The following is a 24,807-nucleotide window of genomic DNA, read 5'->3' as shown; positions in this document are numbered from 1 at the left end:
ATGAGATTTTGTTCTACCCTTGCCTTCAGAAACACTGAGCCATGCATAAGATCAGATCACAAAATTAAAACAATTTATTGTACTGGAAGTCTCTTCTGTTAGTTTTGGCCTAGTTCCCAGTTCAAGTGATTAGTGAAACCACAGAAATACTAATTAGCAGGGCAGGGTCCTCAGTGTGCATGGGGTATTAACAGGTAGACTGACAATGCTAATCTTAAAATTACTGTCTGCTCCATCATTAATTAATCACCAAGACAGGAAATCCAATGACCACTTTCAGAAGACAGATGACTTATGCCTGGAAATGTGGAGGCTCCCCTTCACCAGGGTGTGCAGCCCAGCTGGTCCTGAGGCAGGGGCTCCAAGAGCAGCCATCCTCTGCATCCCCAACACACAAACACCACCTATCAGATCCTGCACATGCAGGAGCTCATCCTGAGGATTCCTGAAGCTCTTACATGTTCTTTCTTTGCTTTCCCATCTTTTGAGTCTCACGAAATTTTCAAGATTTTTCATCAGTCACAACAAGAAGAATCTTACTTTGACATTCAAATGCAAGTGCAATCTTTCTCCAAAGTCTGGGACTTAGAATGCAAATATTTGAAAAGAAATTATAAAAAATGTGACTTTTCAATATGGATCATCATCACTACTTAATAAAACTCCTCTGCACATCAGAGCACCAGCATTGTCCCAGTATTTTATGGTAAACAGGTAGAACTAAAGTTGAAATTAACTCTGTTTATGTAATACAAAAAGAGCCTATGTATCACAGGGGTCATTCCTCTACAGCATTTTAAAAACCTACAAAGAAGTTTAACTGGTTGTCCAGGTGCAGACCAGGGAATAAGTCGATCCTGACCAACCCCAGAGCCTGGGCTTCTCCACAGCCTTCATTATACAAGGTACTACTTTGCACTCAGAGAGAAGGGAACATGAGTGTTCATCCAGAGACCCAATTAAAGCTCTCTTTAAAAGAAAATAAACAAAATAAAGTACAGATTGTGCAAATGAGTAAATGTAAGCTGCCCTGGCCTTTTGGGACACAATCTGTCCCCAGTGTTATCCACTATTCCAGCACCAGACATATTATTTGCAAATATTAACGACTGAATAAAGCTCTGAACAGCAAAAAATCAGAGTTGATTAGCTATGAAAGGTAATGGGTCTGTCCTCACATCTTCAGATGAAGAGTTGCTTCCTGGCATTTGTCAAACATCAGCTGCTGGTACATAAATTCAGGGAGTTCACTCCTGATCTCTCAAAATCAAATGGCCACATAAACAGTAAGAAAGGCTTGTAGCCCGAGACCTTCAGAAAGGAAACTTTCCACTTGCAAAAACCGCTCAGGAAATAATAATATAATTGGCAGCACTATAGAAAATTTCCAAAAAGCAATTAAAAGGCTCCTCCTGGACTGGGCCCTAACCCTGCCATATCCCAACTGCAACACACACTTCATATTCCAGAAGGCATCTCCCACATAATGGTTCAGCAACCTACACTGTTGCCAGGAATAGAAAAGTACATCAGACTTAAGCAATTAAGTTTTTCTGTGCTACATAACCCAGAGAGGAACCACACAAAGAAAACAGCAGAAAATGAACAGGATGAATTACAGGCATCAGCAGTAAAAGATAAAAGAATAGCTTCTTTCTTTCATTCAATAATATATTTGGAGGAATAAAGCTTGTGCTGACAATGAAAAATGTAACAAGTGGGACTACAAATAAACTTGCAGTTAGCATTCATTTTGTCAGAGTGAGTACAAAATTCAGCTTAATATTCATGTTTTGTAGAAAATTTCTACCTAGGCTAAAGGCTTATCCTACAATTTAGGGCAAATAGGAACCTTTAAATTTAATTTTATTTGGAATGGGAGGACAGATTGGGTTAAGGAAGGTCAGGCATGCCAAAAAACATTTTAGTTTTGTATTTAAGCATGAGTTACTAGTGGGGGAGAAAAGAAGAATAAAATATAAACTGGGGCTTTTGTGTTGTTACTGTGCTTTGTTAAAAAAAAAAAATCCTTCTATATAGCATAAAAGGTACGAGAATCTAATCAACTGCTCACAGCAGGAATCCAGAAGTACCACTTACGGTGTGCAGCAGACTGACATATAATCATGGCTGAAACAGAATTACAGCTCACATAACCACATCACTTCTGTTGATCTCTGCTGGAGCTTCGGGGTGGAGGAAGAGGTGGAGGGAAAGAAGTCCAGCAGACATCCCCTCATCAAAAAAGTGAAACTAAAGGACCACCTGACACCAAACCAAAGGCTTTGCCTATTCACGGCATCACAAGAGGCAAACCCACAAATTGCCCCACTGCAGGTGATCAACTTCCTGTTCCATTCAACTGGTTCCATTCTATTCCTTCTCCCACCCATCCAGTTCTCCTGCTCTTTAGAGTATTTGTTGTTATCATATATGAAAGAAAAAAAACGATCAGAGAATTTGTTCTGTGAAACACAGAGAAAGGAGCCATACAGTGGTTTTCAACACTCATGCAAAGAATAAAGATACAAATGCCTGGGCATCTCCAAATCAACAGACATCTGCTCTTATTTTCAGCTTCTAAGAACATATTTGACACTTTTTTCCTTTGCACCACAGTTTTTTCAGTACATGCATATGCTCACCTGGCTCGGAGCAACAATATATGCAAAACATGAGCAACTGGAAAAGTTGAGCTAATTGTGGAGCAGCAAATAGCTTCTCAAAGGCAGCTCAGTGCTTCAGACACAGTCATGAGAAATGCTTTTGTGGGATGGAGCATATACTGAGACGAGGGCTCGAACTTCTCCTTCCCTGTCTCCATGTAATGAATGAGAAAAATAAATGTTCTGGGGCGTGTAGTGAGGAACAGAGCACTAAATCAGCCTAAATCAGACGCTGGGCTGGGACAGTCAGGTCCTATTTCATGCAAGCAAATAAGTGTCAAGTTTTCAATGTTACTGAACTCCAAACAAGTCTCAGTCTCATATCTTGATTACTGGACACATTGCAGAGGAGCAGAGCCTCCCATTTAAAGAAAAACCTAAATAAAGGCACACAAAACAGAGAGGACAGCTGCTATTTGGCTTTGTGAATGTCAGCTGAGGCTCTGTAATGAGCTCCCTGAAAACCTGTCCCTGAACCAAATACGAGTCTACTGAGACTTGAAGAGAGACTCCTGCACATGCATTCAGTTCCTGAGGCACATGCCAGAGATGGAAAAAACTTTTTGGACCCCTGTGGTGTTGATTAATAAACAGTTCATAACAATAATAGGATGACAATTGGCAATCAAATAAAAACGTTCAGTATGAAAGAAGTAATTTTCTCCTGCAAGGTGTTGCTGTACAGCAAGTTGCAAGGTGTTGTCGACTGACTAAATAACAGTTTTCATTATTAAGGCATTCACAGTCAGCAGGTTCCATATTCATCATTACCAGTTTTGTTTTTTTAAAAAAATTATCTACTTTTCCTTTATGGCAAGGTTTGGCAATGACAGATGAACCATCAGCTTATCTGCTGATTTTTAATGACAGCATTTTGCATTCATTATGCCCTACTTAAATCACTCTTTTTAAAGGAGGAATAACTTATTTCTTCCTCTTGTCACTAGAGAAATTAAGTGGTACACTATTAAGAAGAAGTGCTTGTCTAACAAAAAGATACACCAGTCACAGATTTAGAAAATCAGCCTGGACAAAAACTGTCCAAGAGAGAGTGAAAATAGGAATCCAAATACCTCACTGCCAAGGTCAATAATTCTGGGGTTAAATCTCTGCACTGAAAACTCCCAAGAGAAAAGACAAAATAATTCTTTTTGGTTTTGCAATGCTGATCAGTCCCTTGGCTGATGAGCTAAAACGTGTGAAGCCCGTGGGTGATGTAGGGTAGCACCTTCCTGGCTGTCAGGAGCAGGGATATTTCCTTGGGGGAGCCAAGCCTCTGTCTCATCCCAGCCTAACACAACAAGCAGACATCAGGAGGGTCTGTGTTTGCCCCATCCTCAGCTCAGGGCTGCTCACAATCCAGGCACAGGCTAAGAACCTAAAAATACAGCACCCAGACAACACATGCAGAAGAACAACTCCCAGAAACAAAGCTCTTAATGAGAGCTGTACATGCCAAGCTTTTGAGCCCAGTGAGTCCAAAAACTCCAGCAGAATCAAACCAGTTCATTAATTATACCAACAAAAAAAAAAAAAAAAAAAAAAGACATTTTTGTGAGATCAAGCTATTGGCAGTTGGTTTTAAGGAAAGCTTTTTCGCTAAAGCTTTAGCAATTTGCCTTAATGACTGCAATATTTCACAGTAAACCCCTTAACAAGTGTCCTGGGAAAATCTGCATAGGCCAACTTGTACAGAAAGAACAAACACGTCCAGCTTCCAAGTGCCTGAGTGCAAGTTCCCAAAGACAGTATGTTCAAGTTTACAATAAAATGGTGTCCTGCGTTTTCAGCCAAGTGATGAGGGGACATAACTATTTTCCTGCTACAGACCTCGTGAGACAAGCTGGTAAACAGTCCTGATGCAAACTGTTCCCTCCAACAGTGAAGTTACAGTGGTCCAATGAGCTCTCCAGTATTTTGTCTCTTCCACGGAGCTTTCCCAATTACCAGTGCTCTCTGGAAGGCTTTTTTCTCTCTGGCCTTTCTGTACTGGCCTCTGGAGTGGTATAACCTCTACAAGGTTATCCTTTGGACACCCTAAAGCACCAGGATCCTGCAAAAGTGCCCCAAGTCCCAGTTTAAAGATTCATCACACTAATGAATGTGCAAAGGCTCTTAGCTTAACTCCAGCTTAATGTTCTTCTCAAATAAACAGTGAGGGTTTAAAAAAAAAAATAAATAAATAAAAATCACATGCTGACGCTGGCAGAAACATCAGCAAATTTTTACATTTTTTTTTTACAAGAGTTTATAACTTTTTAAGTTAAGCATAAAAATATAAACATAAAAAGTTTACAACTTTTTCAGTTATATACACAGGTGAGGCATATCAATGGCAAAATGAGTGAAAAATTCCAACTAAAGCAAAAAATAATTTATGCAAAGTTAATGCTGGGATGTTTTATAATGTATTTGGCAGAGATTATTCAAATAAATCAAAGTAACAAACTTAATATTTGCCTGTCTAGCAACAGCACCTCCTAACAATAAAACGAGTTTAAATTTTGGCTAAAGGCCTAATAAACGAGCTGTTAGCTTTTGTACTTTAATGCACTGGCTATTAAGTAAGCAAGTCAACACGTCATGAATGGAATTCAAATGTGTGCAGTAGGTTCTGCTACAAGTCAAGCTCAGAAACTGGTAAAAGAGGGAATTAAATATACCTCAAATACCAGCTCCCCAATTTCCAATTCATTCAATAATCTTTTCCAGTCCTATTATATCAAAGAACAATCCAATTATGGTACTTAAATCTCAGTGTACAGTTGCCAAAAATAAATTCCTTAGCAACACTTTCAACATACCCAGAGAGGTTTCTGCGCTACAGAAAATTCCAGTTTCTGGTTTTCACAGTATTTTCAGGTGTGACACACTAATGCCTGTCATTATATATAACATGGCTCACCATCAAGTCTTATATTTTCCACATATTGGTGTCTCTAATTGCAGACTCTGAGTACCTCCTTTATCATTATACCTGCCATCCACAGAAACAAGGTAGGTACTCCAAACCAAGTACGTACTTAAGTGGCACCCTACATAAAGGTGCTCTTCTGAGTCTAGACTTCAGTTTGCCAAACGAATAGGTTTCTAATCTGGGTCTATATAAAAATAAGTACAATATTTACAGAAGAATCAGGCAATGCTTTTGTAGCATAATAATTTTGATCATGTCTCCTCCCTCCCTCTGTGATCTCCAGAAGGCTCATTGAAGCTTCCCCAGCACTGAGGTGATGTGAGATGCCTAAAGGTGCTGCAAGATACCTAAACAGGTGCAGTTCCTGCATTTATAAGATGAACTGCTCTAAGAATTGTGTTTCCTGGATACTCAGACCAAAGAAAAGGCTCCTTTGAGTCATCGAGGGAAAAGAAAAAGGTGATTAAATTATAGAAACAAACCCCCAAAATCCAACACACGACCACTTCTGTTCCCTCAGTCAGGACATCTGTTATGAGAGTGATGAGTTCAGCAGCCATGGTTACTTGGACTTTATCACTCAGACTTAGTTATCAATTAAGCAGGGCTGCAATGTGCACACACAGGTCTGTAAAGCTTTAGAAATCCTCCAGAGCTGCCCAGACTCTTGTCATTGACCTCCTGAGGTAACTCATGTGCAACCATCCACATCAAAACACACCACACAGGAAACAGCAGACAGGAAACCAGCAGAGACTTGGAGAAGCCCATTCTGAATGTGTCATCATTCCCTCTGGCATCCAACGTGGAAAAAGCATGCAAGCTCCAAAGGATGAAGAATGATTTGAACAGTCATTCACTCGTCTGCATGCATTTGAAATTTGCTCCCAGTCTCCCTGCCACGTTCTTGCAGTCCTAATTATGCAGACTACCCTAGCCTGAAATTAAACTTTCCCAACTGTTACATCAATATTAAGATTCACATCTAGGAATGATAATACCCAAAACGAAGGTAATTAGGTCAAATTAAAAAACAAGACTCTTTTCAGAATTATTTGGCTCATCTTTCAAAAGACAAGTCACTCAGAATAGGCTTTGGATCAGGTTCTATTGACCACACTTGTGAAGAGTTTATTTAAACCACTTCTTTGCATGTTCATTGCTGCACCAAGGACTAATTTTTTTTTTTTTTTTTTGCTCTTTAGCCCCACATTATCTACTAAAGCAAAGTCAGGTATTAAATAATACCTTCCATTTTCCTTATACCACCTGAACTGGCAATACAGAAAAAGGAGATCAAAACTTGAAAGGGCTTAAATTCTAAACTAAAATATTGCCTGAATAACCACTTCTAGAAGTTAGGAACAGACTTCGGGAAGAAAGTCTTCAGCCACAAACACAGCTGGCAACTGCCTTATCTATCAGCAAGGTGATCAAGAAATCAGAATTTGCTTTTTTGAGGGAAAGATCAAAATTGTGAATGAACATCACCAGGGGGTCAGACAGGTATGTTACTTTTCTCACAGTGAATCTATTTCTTATAGTTTTCTTTCCATTGCTACCAAAAAGGTAGAAGGTGGGATGCAACAAAGGACTTGCTACCTCTCAGCATGTCCTCAAGAATTTTTTTTCTCAAAGAATTTTTTCTTTCCCTCAGTTTGAGTCTTTAATTCCTCGGGCCCTTACTCACCGAGACATGCTACACATAACTCAAGTTTGAACCTTCTCATGGAATATCACACCTTCTCTATACAAAGACAGTTTACCATCAGAGGCCATTCTACCCAGCAGGGTAGGTAGACACATTTTCTGAGGCATAACCAAACCTTCTAAGCAAGATGCAATTTTTATAAAATAAAAAAATATTTTTCTAATTCACCATAAGTCCATTAAGCAAATGCTGCCAGAAGGAATTTTCTGCATATTTCTCTGGATTGACATAAAGCTTTCTGTCTGTTTGGCAAGTTAAAATACCTTTCTCAAGCATTGATTTTCTAAGTAATACTCATGTCTCTGTATTGTATCATCTTCCTCCACTGAATTGAGTTCTTCCAACAAGATGTTCCTCATTCTCCAAATTTTCCAGACAACAGTATACTGACTTTGTTGGGGCTCCCTGCTGCACTGCACAACGGGTTTTTCCATCTACCAAAGATGAATCTGTTCAAAAAGGGACCCTTGTGCCATAACACAGGTACCACACCAGCAAGGATGGAACAAGAGGAGTGAACTGGGGCCAGAAAGCAATTATCTGGTCTACCAGTCAGCACTGCCTCTGACCCATCTCTACTGGAGTTTGTACTTGAGCAGCAGTGAACCCAACGAAGAAAGAGGCAGAAACAGCCATCCAAAAGAGCTGGCTGGCCAGGAGAGAATTAATGGGGTTTCCAAGCTATTAGCCTCCCAACAGGAGATGGACAGACAATTTCATTGTTCTTGGCCCTGAATAGAAAAAAAAAAAAAAAGACCCTCCAGAAATGATATTTGATCCTTGCACCACAGCTTTCTACAATAACTTGTCCCTTGTACCACTGCAATTTGTCTATTATTTTTACGTCCTCTGTAAGCTACTGTGAGGTGTCAGTGCTTTTATCTAAGAGGAACATTTCCAAGCAGGCCTGGGTTCTTTTATACAAAAAGGCATGGATGTAAAGAATAAAGGTTAGTTAAAATTCTTCTAACTCAAGTTTTCTTTGTGACTCAATAGAGTCACTTATGTTTGAAAATGTGTGTGGACGCTTCTCACTGGAACACCCTTTATACAAAGCAGAACAGACTCCATCATTCATAATAGAGGTCACAGCCTGAAAACTGGTACATTAAAGATAAAATCCTCTTCATCAATGGCTCAAGAGACAGTGCTGTCTTGAGGGCTGGCCAAAGGCCAGAGAATGAACTCCTGCAGGATCTTTAGGCCATAGGCACTCTACATTCAAAGCACATTTCTTTGCCCATGACACCTCCGACCTAAGGAAAGTAGTAAGTGCATAAGAATAGGAAGGAAACACCCAAAAACACTGCACCAGAGTCTATGGCTTCTTCCTACACCCTAAGCACCTCTGGTTTTTAATTCAAAACCTTTCTTTTCAAATTAGCTGCCTTCATAGAAATACAGCTTTAATGGTGGAAAGAGGCCCTAAGGAAGTCTGATCACTTCACCTACATCAGACTGGTCTGGTAGGGGATGACAGCATTGGCTTTCCTTTCCTATCTCCCCAGATTTTTTATCCTCAGCTGTTCTCTATTCTTTCCTGTGTGTTTTACACATCTTCCTGTGTTTCTTTGCTCCCTCTGCTCCTCTTGCTCATTCACTTTGTAATACTATGTGAACCTCATGGCATCCAGCCCACAGCCTTTGCATGGCCTAAAATAAGACAGAGCAAGGCTGTCTGTCTTTACCAGTTACTGCTCTTTTGTGTAAAGCAACACGTGCAATCGATCTTCTGTCAGACAACTGCTGCTGCTGATGGCACTTTACACACTCAGTGTCCTGGGGCCAGGCGAGTTCCTTTGGCAATAAACACATCAGTGAGTGTTTCAGTGCATGGCCTGATGCCTTCCCCAGTGTGGTTAACAGCACACTGCTGTGTGCTACAGCCACCCATCTTTATAGGCTTATTTATCTTACAGAAGCAACCAAACTCCTCATTCCAGCACCAGCGTGCCCTGTGCTGAACTGGCACTCTGGATACAACCACACCAGATCCTCCACAGGACCACATCACTGCAGGAAATAACAGAATCACACAATCTGCTGAGGTGGAAGGGACCAAAAGGATCATCGAGTCCAACCCTCAGCCCTGCACAGGACCATCCCCAGGAGTCACACCCTGTGCCTGAGAGGATCATCCAAATGCTCCCTGAGCTCTGTCAGCCTTGGTGCTGTGCCCACTGCCCTGGGGAGCCTGGTCAGTGCCCAACCACCCTCTGGGGGAAGAACCTTTTTCCAATATCCAACTAAACCTTCCCTGACAAACTTCAGGCCATTCCCTGGGGTCCTGTCACTGGTCCCCATAGAGCAGAGCTCAGTGCCTGCCCCTCCTCTTTCCCTCCCAAGAAGCTGTAACTGCAGTGAGGTCTCCCCTGCTCATCAAACCCCCTGGACCACAGCAGGCTCTGCTTTGGAGACAGTGGGAATATGCACCACACTACCACTGCTTGATGGCATGTGAGCTTGGAGGCAACACAGGACTCAAGTGTGTCATTCTGGAGCGGAGTGGTGGGGAATTCAGTGCGGAAACACCTCCAAAAAGCTGTGAGAGAGAGCTCCAATCTGGCAGAGATAGTGCTGAGCACTGCCAGGAAGCCTCAGAGCACCCCAGGCTTCCAGGTGGAGTAAGTGCTTATTGCCCTCGGTAAAGTGGGGAGTGGAATATGTAGGGCAAGCACAGAAAAAGAAGTGAATTATTCTAAAACCTACCTATAAATACATAAAATAACTGCTTTTTCTGTTTTAGACATTACAATTACAGTTTCGTAAAATAATTTAAATAATTTGAACTCTGTAAACACCTCTTAAAATAGTAAAGAAATTGAATGATCATTATAGAATCCTAATTTTTCATTCAAGTTTAAAGACAGATGATGTAAAATGCCAGAGCTGAGCTGGTCTGTATCAATTAAAAAAAAAATATATATAAATTTTCAGGTGACAGAATAAATACTTCTGAGGGCACTTGAAAAAAAGCTTTCTGAAGATTTCACTCTCCTTACTTCTGCATTCTGAGTGCCCCTCATGCAAGTTTAATTTATTCAGTGATGGATATCCTGAGAGATGGAAGCTGTATTATAGACATGAAGATAAAATAATCCCTAGGTGAGAAGAACCAGTTTGGTCTCAATAACACTGTACTCAACACTGCAGGTAAAATCAATTTTATTAACTTTGCTAGTTAGCATAAATATAACCCTTCTGATTAAAATACTAGTTTGTCAGAGGATCAGACTCTCCTTACCTGATAATAATCCAATACAATTTAATGACAGTGTTCCTGAGTAAGGAAAATTATCTCTTTCTGTGCTCTCTTTCAGAGCTGAGCTGCAACTCTCTGACCTAAGTTGTTGTGTTCTTGCCATCTCGTCTGTCCTGAACCAAGGGCCAGGTCACATTAATTTTTTTTTCTTCAGCTTTCCATCAAGGAGACATCGAGCACCATGACCATGAAATATGTGGTATTGTGGGGCCTTTCAAATGAGACCACGGAAACTCAGCTCCTGCTCAGCAATGACCTGAAACAACCTAATCCGATAAAATGCTAAATCACTCTGGCAAAGCTCCAGAAATCCCATTCCTCAGGGTATCAGTGCTGAGTTATGGGGTATTGTAGCTTGCCAAGATAGACCAGGCTCTCAGGGCATCTTTTCGAGCCCTCTTGCCCCAGTCCCACTGCAGGTTAATTTATGGCATTTCCTGAGATGCTTCCAGAGAACTCTCAGGAGCAAAGGACACAAGAATTGCAAGGCTCTATCCATCTTTTGGCAAATACAGTGAGAAAAGCCTGCACGGTCTTTACAAAAGTAGGATCAGTCTTCTGGAAACCACAAAGGATTCGTGTCTGGTAGACTCCCAAATTTTAGCCTTGTGGTTCAAAAGCATTTTTTGCAATAATTCAGTATATAGCCCTACAGCACAGGGTAAGACCCCAGCCCTTCACAAACTCAGCTGTTCTACACTGAGGGCTGAAAACACCCTAATTGCTGCTTAGCCCACCAGCCCTGACTTCCTCACTCCTTACAAGATGCATTGAACTCAATGCAGAAATCCATAAAGATTTTTTCCTATGGAATGGAAGCGCTGCAGACATAATGCAGGACTATTTGTGCTTGAAGCAGAAACTTTTTGCAACAAACCATGCTACTGCTTCAACTAACCCCACCAAAATTCACAGAGTTCTGCCCCAAGGAGAGAACATGAGGGAGAAGAGATGTAGATGGCAACAATCAATCTCCTCAACTCAACAAGCCACCAAAAAAGTCCTTTGAGATGGCAACAGTAAGGGCAAAACAAGTCTCCACACAAATCAGAATAGATGTGGGTATATTTGTGTGTGTGTATTTAAAATAAATCTCTTCTTCTTACACTCTTTGTTCAACTACATTATCAAAAAGAGGTTTTAAATACAAGCTTATGGGACTACTAAAGAGGTGAATTTATGAATGTATTCCTAACAAAACACACTCTGGAAAGCTTTAATCTATGAATTGTGACAACCTTGGACAAAATGGATTTTTAATAGAATATAATGTAAACTGCCTGAAACATTGTGATAAGGAATTTTTTTTTTCAAGTAATGCACAGAATAGGCATGATGCACTCTGCATGAAAGGAGGAAAGGTCTTAATTTAAAGCATTTTAATGGACACTCAATTTGCGTAGGGAAATGTGAGAAATGGAGATGAAAAACTCAGGATAGCGATAACACTGCAGAGGGGAGAGGGAGAAAGATTAGAAAAGTAAGCAAATTTGAAAATGCTCCAGCTGATAACAGTGGCTAAAAGGAATGCAGACTGGATTAGGAACGTGTCACAGCCCAGAGCCACTGTTCTCCTGGCAGGCAGTGCCTGTTGGTGGCTCTTATCAGAGTTGCACACTGAGGAAGAAAGCACAACCCAAGTGCAAGGCAGGGGAGAACAGCCCTGTCGGGGGGCAGGGCAGTAGGGACAGTCAGGGATTTCACAAACCCAGCTGTGACTTGCTGGAGTTTCTCGGTTTCACCAGAGCTCCTGGAGCTCCTGGAGCTGCCCCTCTTCACAGAGCCCAAGGGAGGCTCAAAGCCACCACAAACGTGGCCAACTCTTACTCAGAAAAAAGCTAAGCCAGGCTCAGTCCTGGCTTACCCACTGCTCTGCCACCAGCACAACGCTGGGCAAGACAGCAGCACTGAAATGCCTTCCAAGAGAGAAAAACCCATCTCCCCCGAGGTAGACATGATTCTGTTTACTAACAGCCTCTGCTCTGCAACCAAAGAGATTGATCCTGTGCTCTCATACATAAACTGCCTTTAATGAAGCTCCTTGAATTACTAAAAGGAGGAACAGATGAATCGGGTCTAGTGACAGTTTTGCCACATTGACCTTAACAGAAGCAAGCTCAGGTCTCTGCTCATTTAAATGAGACAGCAGAATTTCCACATAAACACTTAACATCCTTCAAAAGGAATGGGAGGGCCACCATTATGACCAAAAAGGCAAATTAAAGTAGAGATCAAAGTTAAATATTTACTCTAAGTACTACAATATTTGCAAATCTGGAAATGATCTTTCAGCAGTTTCTATTTGCATACTTTAATTAATCCAAAAATATTAAACTAATCTCACAAAGGAAAGGGTCAAAGTATTAATTAACTTGAGATTCATTGCTTTTGTGCAATTTAACAGTTCAACACAAAGCAAAACTCAGTTTTAATAAAAACTAAGTTACTGTGACAGGTATAATTTCATGGATTAGTGAAACCACATAGAAGGCAATAAGCTTCAGCATTCACGCTATTTTTTTGTCCAACTTTAAAAATAGTTGTTTCATTTCGATTTCTGTAACACCAAGTGATCTGAAGTTTTCCTTTAACCTCAGCATTTCACTTTCAAATTGATGGCTCTCCACCTCGCTCCAAACAGAACAGAGGTCACAGCTGTTAGAGAAAAAATCCCCAGTGCAAAGTTCAGCAGAGATCAGACACTGCTCAGCCACCCTGATCATCCCCCAGAGCCAATTCCGGCTGAGCCTTCACTGCTGGAGCCTCTGTGTGTCACTGAGCAGCTCCAGGACAAGCACAAAGATCCCCTCCAGGCCACTGCCCCTGTGGCTGAGCTCTTACCCCACCAAAGGGACTCACTGGCTTCTTCAGCATCTTTTGGAGGAGTTGGGACTTCTTGCCAAAAGGCAAATGATTTGGGGATAAAGTATACAGTGCCAAATTCAGCTGCCAGAGCTCTGCTTTATCAGTACAGTAGCCTAGGAATCCCCAGGAAAATAAGGATGGAAGGTGGCTAGAATTTCCTGCATCACAACCTCAGAATTACGACTGATGACTGCACTTAGGAAACAGGAGGGGTCTTCCCCCACCAAACTTTTTCTTTTCTTTTTTTTTTCTTTTAATTGAGAAGAAGTGCATGAAAGAGCTGATGAACTGAAAGCCTCGCCTGGAATTCATGCCAGAAGGCTCTGTAGCACTTCACCAGAGTGGGGAATCACCTCCCCTCACTTCACGGGTTTACAAGGCAAATGTCTGCGTCCCACTCAGTCGCCTCCACTCTGCGTCGGCACTGGAGAGAAACAGGCACTTTTCCTTGCTATTCATCAGGCCTGTTTTACACATCCAAGAGCACTCTCACCTCAGCAGTGCCTACTGCACTGCCTGTTGCTAAAAAGTAAACTCACATTAAGTAGCTTTCCCCCCCAACACTTTTATGGCAGGTACCCAGGGCTGGGTGGGATTTGTTTGCTCCTCAAATACAGCTGCAGAAACTAAGCAGAGTAGAAACTCCCTTTGCACTGCAAAACTCTGACAACAATCTTCCTAGATCTAAACAGTTGCTAGCAAACATTTTTCTCCCTCACAGGAGTTTTCAGAAAAAAAGTATGGATGCAAAAGACTCCACAAATAAAAATTTTGACATGAAGTTTTGTGATTTCCTAATTATTATACAATTTCTAGCTAAATTTATGCACAGTGTACTTTAACTACATGATAATGGAGAGAAATTGCTCGTTTTGTAAAATACATAATTCTGACTAACAATGTAAATTTCTCCTTACCTTTGATACAGCTTGTGGGAGCATTAACATAACAAAGTACACAGCATTCAGGAGAGTTCATAGACACTCAGGTGTTTTGCAGCAATAATGAATAAAACTGAATAGCTGTGACTTTCATAGATTTTCAAATAAAGAAGACAGCATTGCCCTATATTGCTTTCAATTGTTCTTCATATTTCTCCATTTGAGTTCATTTTTTCCTGTTGGCCCTTCAGGGCAGCAGGAATTCTGCTGCCCTGAAGGTTCATGAAAAGCAGATGTGAGCTAAGGATTTGTGGGCTGCCTCCAATTTAACTAGATAATCTACATCCAAAGCTCAGAAGTGAAACAAAAGGAAAAAGCTCTCATCAGGTCACATACAGCTTTTCCAAGGAGGCTGAGGAGGAAAAAATACTGCTAATAAGGGCAATACGGCTCATTAAAGAAGCTTTGGCATGTCTCTCCCAGCACTTTAGCAAGGGTTACTGCAGGAAAGGCCGTGGTGTCTCACCTGTCCTCTGCTCCGGGGTCGTTGTGCACACAGGTGACGGTGGCCGTGCTCCTCGCGCTGTCCGTCTCCTCCTGGACCCCCCACTGGTCAGCATCACTCACTCTGATGTCCGTGATCTTCACACCTGGGGCTGTCCTGATTCTGTTGGGGGACAACAGGGACTGCTTTAGTCACAGATCTCCTCCAAACAAACCCGGAGAGGTAAACGAGGGAGCTGAAGGGAAATGCTCCCTCTCCCGTCAATAACAGGCTGATACGTTGCGACCACAAGTCACTCTGCTTTAAAAAGATAAAACAGGTCCAATCATTTTAAAGAGATGAAGTATGAGTTTCATTATGTGCAAAGCCAGTCAACTTCCAGCTCGAGCAATGTGGAGAGATTAAGAACAATTTCTACTTCAGTGGCACCAGCCTGATACAAATGAAGCAGATGTGACTAAGCATAACTTGATTTAATTTGCTGTGTCTGTCCTGCAATTTAAGATGGAGAATAAGAGGACTGTGATATAAAATACATCCTCCTGCCTGATAACCTTTGGGAGCAAGGTGTCTTCTAATATTAGGGCAGTGTGCATGAAAAAAATGTGTTTCACTGATCAAAAACCATAATGCTGGAAGGAATGCAAAGGAATAAGTTATTCCAGATCTAGGACTGAGGGATGAAAATATTCATGCCATTGCATCAGGATCTATCAAACTGGGCATATCAAACTCTTGCTGCTACAAATAATCTGATGCTGACATGGAGAACCTTGATTTCCTGAGCATGGTGAGAGTCTGAAATCAGTTTGGTAGCTGGTAAATGTCACCGGTTTTTGACTTTAAAAAAAAATTGCCAAAAAAATAAGAAGTCCATGCTCCAGCAGGGCTCAGCACTAGGAACAGATTGCCAAAGAATAGGAAACAAACTGCTTTTAATAGCAGGGACTTCATTTGTGCAGCTTGACTCCTGAAACAAGCCTGGGAGTTTGACAGGAGTGCTGCAAATATGCCTGGAGTACAATTAGGCAGAAAGCAACTGCTGCAGAGCCACGATTGCCACTACTGTGACTTAATTAATTAAAAGCAAAGCCAAGAGGGACCTCTTAGTTGTATGGTGGAATGAAACAGCTCTGCTGAGACCCGAAGTGTTACTTAACAGTGAATTGTGATGGATTTGCCCTGATGCCTCGTGGCCACTTGGTGCTCATGTTACACTATTAAGAATTTCCTTTAAGTTCTAGCTGAGTTCATGGATTTGGATCAAAGTAACTTCAGGACTCAATGGGTGGTCTTTTCCCCTGAGAAGGAATTAATTCATCCTGCTTTTATGATACCCTTATTTCTGCCTGTAAGGCTTTACTGACTTGATGGGTCAAATCCGTGCCTGGCATAACCAATCTGATGAAAAATATTCCCTGTAAAGACAGAATTTTACTTGATATTTTTCTAATTGTCTCCTTCATGCTTTTCCACAGGCGCTCATATCTCCACACAACACACCTCAAAGCTGATGGGCCCCTTTCCTATCATCTCCTCTTCTTTTTTTTCAGAGGAACATTCATTTATGCTGTAGTAATTACAGTGGACCAAATAATTCCTGCAAGACACCTCCATGGCTTCATTTCAGACTGACTTGTAATTTACATGAGATAGAGAATTAGGCCCTCAGCAATGGATTCAATAATTCTTTTCATTAGACCTAGTCAACCATTCTTGAAAAAAAATCATTAGGGCCAAAATAGAAAAATAAAAAGAAGAGGAAGAAAAAACCCCCACCAAACGCTTTTTAAAATTTTTCTTTCTCAGACAAAATTATATTTTTTTTAACAAATTTACCTCCCTGTCCCCTCAAGTTCCCATGTTTTTTCTTGACAACATGTCTGGAAATCTCTAACCTGGCTTTCCACCCAGGTCAAATCCTGGTTAATTAAAGGTTAATTGAAGGGCAGGAGATGCTGGGGGGACACACACACCAGGACAGCTGGATCTCACCCATGATTTCAGGATTCATCAGCCTTTTTCCATCTGTCAGAAGCTTGTTATGTCCTCCTACACAGATATCTTCACTCTGTAGCATTTACTTACATCTATTCTGAACCAAATCTAGGGTTGGTGTATCTCAACGAGGATGAAGAGCAACATGACACAGTTCCCTGCACACCTGAGCAGGGATAAGCATTCAAGACCCCTGTGCAGCTCCTTTCTCATGGAAGATGAAGCTGCTGCTCATCTTTACCTCCATCAGTGGTCCTCACACATAGAGTGGGGGTAAGGATGCAAGAGCCTCAAATATCCACATCTATCCATATCTCCAGTTGTTCCAACCTCTTCCAGACATTCTGCACCCCAAAACAATGACTCGCCTCTCAGCTCAACCCCTCAGCTGTGTCCACTTCCCTCAGCCAGGAGCTTTGCTGTTTGTTCTCCTGTGTCTGAATGCAGCTATCAGATGGTTTTTCCCTGCCTGGACATCAGATGAGGCTCTGCTGGTGCCTGTCCTCTTGACCCACCACTTTGCTTCACCTTCAGGGCTCTGTCCCTTAACAAGAGGCCTTCTGGTTTTTGGCCATGCTGGCTCTGGGCTGTGCCTACAGCTTTCACTTGCTGCATATCTCCTGCCTTCCTGGGTGAGCATCAAGTGAACATCAAACCCTCTGTTCTCCAGCTACATTTTCCAAAAATGTCTCAGAATGCTGCATTTTAGGAAAAATTCCAGTCTAATCCCTTGCAATGCATCTGCTCTGGTGGGCTGAGACAAGATGTCATTTTGCATTTTTGGATATCAGTAGAGCCAGGAAGGTTGAAAGAAGGAAGAAACTACATTCAGTTTCTCACTTAGGAAAAGTCAAGAAATTCAAATTAAACCAGCCTACATATGGGAGGTTTGAGCCTACTGTTCCTCAGATAAGTGATTCATATCTTTAAATCTGCCCCCAAACTCCACAGGCACAGAAATCGTTGTAAGTTTTGGGGACTGAGGCTTTGCAAAAGAGTAAGAAATTCCTAGCAGAGCTAACATGACTTGGATAAAGGATGGTGAATGGCACGTGTGTGGGCACCACTCTGTGCCAGGCTTCAATTATAAGCTTGGGTGGATTATTTAGTTTTGTTATACCTCCCTTCCTCACACATAAAATACTGGGAAGTGTTGCTCTTCCAACTCAAAGGGAGCTGTAAGGACAAATGGAATTGCCTGAGAAAAATCTGATGTCCTTTAATTTGCCAGCTGACAAAAATTCTGCCGTCTCTGGGCTTGAAAACGTGGAATTGAAGTATTTCACAGAAGCATGACCAAAGAAGTAACTGTTACTACTAAGATGGCTTAATTTCTTCTTTTTATAAAGGATAATTGTGAAATGGGGAGGGGGGGAAGGGAAAAAGGAACAAAAGATGACAGTCAATCGGAAATTTGGCAAAACTGACATTTCATTTCCATGAAACACCTGATTTCTGAAAAGCAGAATTTTCAGACAGAAAACTGTCCTGTTAAAAAAGCTTTAAGACATTACAACGTACATGGCATTTTGATAATGCAATTAGTAGAGATGTGAGACAGAAGATTACTGAGTGAGCTCAGCAGAAGTTACCCTGCAACAGGGCCAATTTATTCATGATATCCCTTCTTCAGGGGTGAAGGAGGTCCCACAGAAACGTGACACCCTCCAGAACTGCCTTTCATGACACTTTCCCCATAAGATCTCAAGAAGAGGGAGCTGGAGGGGGAGAAGTGCCAAAGCTGCCCAGAGCAGGGAATCAATGAAACTGCTTCAGGAGGGAATGTAGCCCCTTCTCCAGCTCCAAAGACAGAACAGAGGGAGCTGCTTTCAGTGTAGACTGCAAAGTACATTTGGTAGCCCTGGCAGGACTTTTTCCCCTGAACAGTATGTCCTCCATTTACTGTAGAATATAAGGACAGAAACATGATAGACTGAATGCAGTGGGCAAGCAGAAGCACTCCCAGCCTGCCAACTTGGAACAGTCAGGAACTACTTTAAAATGCAATCCCAGCCTGAAATGTATGTGACCCCATGAATTCAGCCACTCCAAACCTCTCCTCTCAGTTATTACAACAGAAGGAAAGGAGAAGGTACCAGTAATCACCAGAGCTGGAAAGCAACTTAAGGGCTGCAAGAGGGATTTAAGCACCAAGCACTTAGTGGAAGTGGTGCAGGGACTTCCATGGCCTGCCAGTCAATTAACTGCAAAATCTGAAAGGTAAATGCTTGCTTGCCACACACCCCCACCCCACTCCTGGCAGCAGTGACTGGGAAGTAAAATCTTGGCAAAAGGAACTTTAAAATAGAAACAGAAGGAAAAGATATTTAGGAAATAAAACAGGAATGTGCTCACAGCAGATGGGAAATGCTCAAAATTATGAGAAAAAAGACTTTTTCAGAGCTATTTTAGAAATCTTCTTACCCCCCATAGTCTATTATGGGGGAAAACATGATCTGAGCTAAATTCATTCTCAATGACGTACTAATAATAACAGCTATGATAAATTTCATTTGTAATTTCCAACCATTTCTGTAGTCAGCCCTTCAACTGCATTTTTAGCCCAATTAAAAATAAAATCATTATCCTTCCCCTACAGGAAATCCAAGCTGTAGGCCACTTTAGTCAACTTGCCCAAAAATTACACTGTCTCTGCAGAGCCAGAATGAGGGCCTATACATCCTGATTCCCAGGCTTGCACTTCAGCTAGACACCCCTACCCATCTTTAGGACCAAACTAGAGCAGAGCTGAGTAATTCCAAGCCCTCACAGAGCATTTTACATATTTGAAGAATTGCACAAACAGCAAGCAATTAGTTCTGAACGAAGACCCTGGGGAGTTTCTAGTTAAAATACATGCGGTTTAGGATACATTAAACCAAGCATTATAAATTAAAATAATCACTGAATTCAGGCATAGCATCTGGGGATTTCTGGGGTGTGGGTGAGATGGGCAGTGTTTCTGTAAAGGAAATGGCCATGAAAGACCAGCCCATGTACCAATGTCCTTTCTGCTGCTGTGGGATTGAAGTATGTGTGAAACAGGAATCCTGCACTGCCCCACCTCTTATGGAAGTCAGATTTACAACAGCTCAGGGGATCATGCCCTAAATCTTCACACCTAAGCAAGTGTTTATTTTCTAAAGTATTTTTCCAAGAACTTTAGTTCTTTGGAGTTTTTTTATATTTTAAAAGACCTATCACATACTTATGTTCAAATTACTTCCCCATCAAATTCTCCTTAAAATAGCAGCACTAGGCCAGCTGTGTTTGCTTCTACAATTCCATATTAATGTCATTATAAGTAAAGCTATCTTTCCAAGTACGTAAAATACACATCAAGATACACAGAGACCCTGCAAAGATCCAAACCCTCTCCAAAAGGTAACAAGTGTAGAAGCACAAATGACATGTAAAACAAACAGCCTACAGCCCAGGGAGGCTGTAGAGGTGTAGGTAGAGGTGTAGGTAGAGGGCAGGCAGACAGCAATTTGGAACAGAGGTCCACTGCAAGGCACCAGATAAAAGGAAATCCCAAATAAAAAGGTTTGACTAATGGTATCAGCAGGTAAAAACTTAATGTGGCCCTGATATAAAGCCAGTGGCAATAGGTATTACGTGGGAAATAATGTGGGAACTCAACGGTGGGACAAAAAAAAAGCATGTTTGCCCTTGAGAATAAAGATAACTCAGTACTTAACAGACAGAGGCAACAACTTCCAGAGTCAACTGATTTGACCTCCAAATTTCATCCATGCTAAAAACTACCCCAGTGACTGACCCTTCATTGCACAATCAATGCATAATTGGCCCAAATGTGTTTCCAAAACAAGCCATGGGTGTACTGTGCTCTGCCTGCCTTGGCCCCCTTTCCCCCAGAACACCTCCCCACTGCAGGGTCAAAGCTTTCCCAGCCACCTTGCACCTCGTGGAAATGCCCTTTCTGTACCTCATCCCCTCAGCACTCTCTCACCTTTACACCACCCCGGGAGCTTTGCCTTTCCCTCCCTCTGGCATACCTCACTTCCTCCTTGCAGCAGTTATTTTTAAGCAACCTTTTGTAGCTGTCTTACTTAACCCTGCCCAGCATTTGGGGATGCAGCTTCTCTGAAAGCAGTTATTACTGTCGTACATCAGAATATCTCAATCCAACACACGCTCAAGGGAAAAAAAGTCAATGTCAAAGGACTGGGTAGGACAAAGCAGACAAATCAGGTTCAGTGACCAGCGTGGTGCAAAGCAGGAGGGAAGCTGCTCAACAGATGTGGGGGCTGATATGAAAAAAGTCCAATATGAAAAAAGTCCAACAACTCAGAGAACAGAGAACCCTTCGAAATCATGGAGGGGATCAATGCTAAAGATTTAGAATGATACAATTACCACTCTTCTGCCCAAAAAGGTGAAGCGATTAACCTTTTTTAATTTTTTTCTGCAGCCCATCAAATGTTTCAAAATATGTTAACCATCAAGCTCACTAGCATATTGGATTTTGAATAATGAAAAGAGTAAACAGGATTTTAATTTGGATTCTGACAGTAAAGCGCTTTCCATGTGATAAATTAACTATTAGGGAAGACAAATTAACACAACCTCCCCTTGAGTATGATGGCTTATGATTTTGAGGAAGCTTTTACAGAAGCATGATCAAAATAAGACAGGATGAAAAACAGGAGATGATGATGGGGGGAGTATTTTACCAAAAATTCTTCCTCCTTCTTTTCATCAAACTGTACATAAAACTTCTCCAAAAAAAGTGCAGTAGCTTCCCTCAAGAGATCCCCACTTCTCCTAAGATCGTATAAACATTTTAGGAGAGTTCCTCAGTTGTTCTAGATCACCAGATTGATGAATTTTAAAGCACTTGTTTAACACTGAAATGTTAAACTTCACATCTATGAAGGAAGGTCAGAAGAGATGCCCCCCTTTAGGAATTTTTTTTGAAAGGGAAGGTGTCTCAGAAACATTTTCAAGACATAAGACTATAAAATCAGCAAAAAGGATGTGGTCAACTTCAAAGCAGACAAACATCATGTTATATTTCCATATCCAATGGAAAATTCCCAATTTTTGTCATTTTTTTAAAGGAGAGAAGACATTTTAAGTTTTCATCTTCACATTTCAGCAGAAACTCCATTTTTCAACCTGCTCTCTCTCTTTTGGGTAAGCAAATAGAGCTTAGAAAAACAGCAGAAAGACACACTTATTGGCTTGAAATTAAAGCTATTAATTTTTATTCTTATTTATTCCTGTCACAAACCAGACCTGTTTTATATGGGTTTCCAACACTGCTATGGAAACCTGAGAGGTTCTGAAGTCTTTATGTAATATGAAATGAAAATGCCGTCTCCCACAGTGAGCACTGTTTTCTTTGAAATATGACAACAGTGGAATTTTGTCCCTCTGGGAGAAAAATAGTTGCCAGGCACTGGGGCAGGAGACATCAGGTCCAAATCAATTGACTAAAGACATGTTATTAACCATTTAACTGTCTGGACAACTTCAAAATGGGAATAAGGATGTTTATTCAACTTCGTATGGAAATTTGTCAAAAAAACTTACTATTTCATTGTGTATTTGTATCCTTAAAAATTGTACAAATACTGCATTTCAGTGTATTTCTGTGATTTCTCAGTTGTACTTAAAACTGCAGGTCAAAGAGTTCTGTAGCAATTGGCATTTTCTTAATAAAGCTCAAAGTCAAAATTTATGGGAGTCCACCTGAAAACGTTTTGCCTTTGACATACAAACTACTTTAATTATAGTATAAGCAAATGTGGGTCTAGATTGTGATGAAAGCTCTTAAATTCCAGCAAACCCTTCACAGCAGGAAAAAAGGCCTGACAGCCTCAGAGACTCCTGCTACACCAGAATGGAAGAGGAGCAGGTCCTCTGTCCTTTGCCTGCCTGGAGGGCAGGAAACATTGCCCATAATCTGCAAATAAATACACAATTCTGAAAACTCATTCGACATTTTACACATTCAAAGTATCCAATAAACATGAACTAACCATTACTACTGCTGATCAGGAGGAGACAGCAGGTCTTTTTCCAAGCCTAAATGATCCTTACAACTCATAACATCCAAACAACTCATAACGTCCCTTTCTCATTAGGATGCACAAGCAGCTCACACCTCTGCATCCCCTGAAAGAGCAGAGATATCTTCCTTTATTCCACTGCCTCCATTGAGTTAACTGAGTCTATGGTGTGTTGATGATTACTCAAAGAGCTCAGGAGTGTCTGCTGTCACGTGCTGCTAGACATCTCCAAGAGCTGAACCGCGTGCCCTCCTTTCTCCAACACAACAATTTGTGGTTTAACTCCTCTGTAGAGAGAAGAAATAAAACACTGGAGTGGTTTTCTGTAACATGTGTCTACAGAACAAAAATCAAATCCCCTTCAGTCTCTTGAAAGATCTAAAACACTCAGACCATGTCCTTTGCCTTGAAACCAGTGCAATGCTCTGATAAATGAAACTCTTTCTTAAAGCCCAGAAGTACAGGAGAATATGCATTACCAAGCCTGAAGGTGTCCAAAGTATTTGAACTCGGAATTCTTGCAATCATGCAGAAACACAGCTTTGGAAACCATAATGAAAAAAAAATCAAAGTAAGCCAGAGGTTTCCTCCTGCAAAGACAAAGCTACTCACAGATTTCCTTTTATTGAAAGGTTCCTTTCAGGAATCAGCACAGCAAAAATGTTTGCAGCCTGAATAGGGTTCAGGCCTCCTGGGAGACAAAGAATTGTTATAAAGAAGTCATTTTTCTATCTCTACAAATAAAATGAAATAAAAAAAAAAAAGCCCTGAAGGTCATGGTTTCTGGAAGCACCTAAACAACAACAAAGTAAAAACTTTCCACCTCTCTCCCTGCAAAAGCAGATAATGAGCTCCATGGCATTGTCTTGGTCAGCACTGAGTGAGGGTTTACACCTTTTAAAACATCACTGTGGCTGAATTTGCTCACCACTCTGGAGACTCATACATTTCCTCTAAGAAAAAAGTTTATTAAATACAATTTGCACTATTACAAATAATTATCTTTTACCAGACATAATATAAATAACTTGGAATCGGAACTTTCCTGGGTTGCTGCAGAGTATTACAGTCAACCCTGGAGTCTGTTGTATTTGTTGGACTGTTTGTGGTCTTCAAGGGACCTATGGTACATTTTTCCATGCTTGCTCAGCATTCTGCATAAAGAAGCAGCACAAAAGAGGTTGTTACCAGGACCTCCACCCAGGCTGTGGCAAGGAGACACAGACCTGAGCACAAGGGACAGAGTTACAGGGAAGAGTGAAAAAAAAAACCATAGCAATGAAAAATCTCCCAAAATTAAAAAGGCCACAAGAACTTTGCCTGAACTAGTAGTTGTTGTTTTTTATTGGATTATTTTATGGGGTTTTATGTTGTTTAATCGAAGAAAGAAAATGGATGCCATAAAATATGCAGAGCTAACTGGGGCTGCAGAGTACATTGCTGAATATTGCTAGTAATGCCATTTCCCCTTCACTGTCAAAAAATAAAAATATCGTTCTTTATATCCCTGTCACATGGAACAGCAGTCCTCTCGTGCTTGCCAATCAATCACCCTGGAGTGCACCTTTACCTTGAGCAGAATGTGCTAGGACGGTGAATAAGGAAACCTCGGCAAATAATCTCCCTTTCCACAAGACAGAATTCAATTTCCAGCATAGCTCAGACCAGTACTTTTCTTGAAAAGGTGGCATCATATATTACAGCAAAAAAAGCATTTTTCTGCTGCTAGTGAAAACTTTAGTGAGCATTATGATTATGTGGTTTGTACTCCAGGCACCAATGACCACCAAGCAGGCTAATAATGTACGAATTCTGATGAGAACCAGCCCTCCAGCTGGGATAAAACACCAAAGACTTTTTTTCCCTTTTTTTCCCCCTTCATTCTGATTTTTTTTACTGTAAGATTCCTTTTCTAGCTGCAGACCACAATTTGCCAAGACTCTCTTCAAGAATCAGCTCTTCAC

At 41.2% G+C, this 24,807-nt stretch overlaps 1 protein-coding gene across 3 annotated transcripts in view; it reads right to left on the bottom strand.

The window, feature by feature from the left end:
- Positions 1 to 24,807, bottom strand: part of TMEM132B (transmembrane protein 132B) — a 231,313-nt gene that overhangs the window by 115,609 nt on the left and 90,897 nt on the right. For all 3 annotated transcript variants that reach the window (XM_064675197.1, XM_064675199.1, XM_064675198.1), the window contains exon 3: positions 14,829 to 14,969. In XM_064675197.1, the coding sequence (XP_064531267.1) occupies positions 14,829 to 14,969 (141 nt within the window). The remainder of the gene's footprint in view (positions 1 to 14,828; positions 14,970 to 24,807) is intronic.

The sequence above is a fragment of the Pseudopipra pipra genome, chromosome 18 (genome assembly GCF_036250125.1).
Source record: "Pseudopipra pipra isolate bDixPip1 chromosome 18, bDixPip1.hap1, whole genome shotgun sequence".
Taxonomy (NCBI): Eukaryota; Metazoa; Chordata; class Aves; order Passeriformes; family Pipridae; genus Pseudopipra; species Pseudopipra pipra.
The sequence above is the reverse complement of the archived record's forward strand: the minus strand, read 5'-3'. Positions and strand labels throughout refer to the sequence as shown.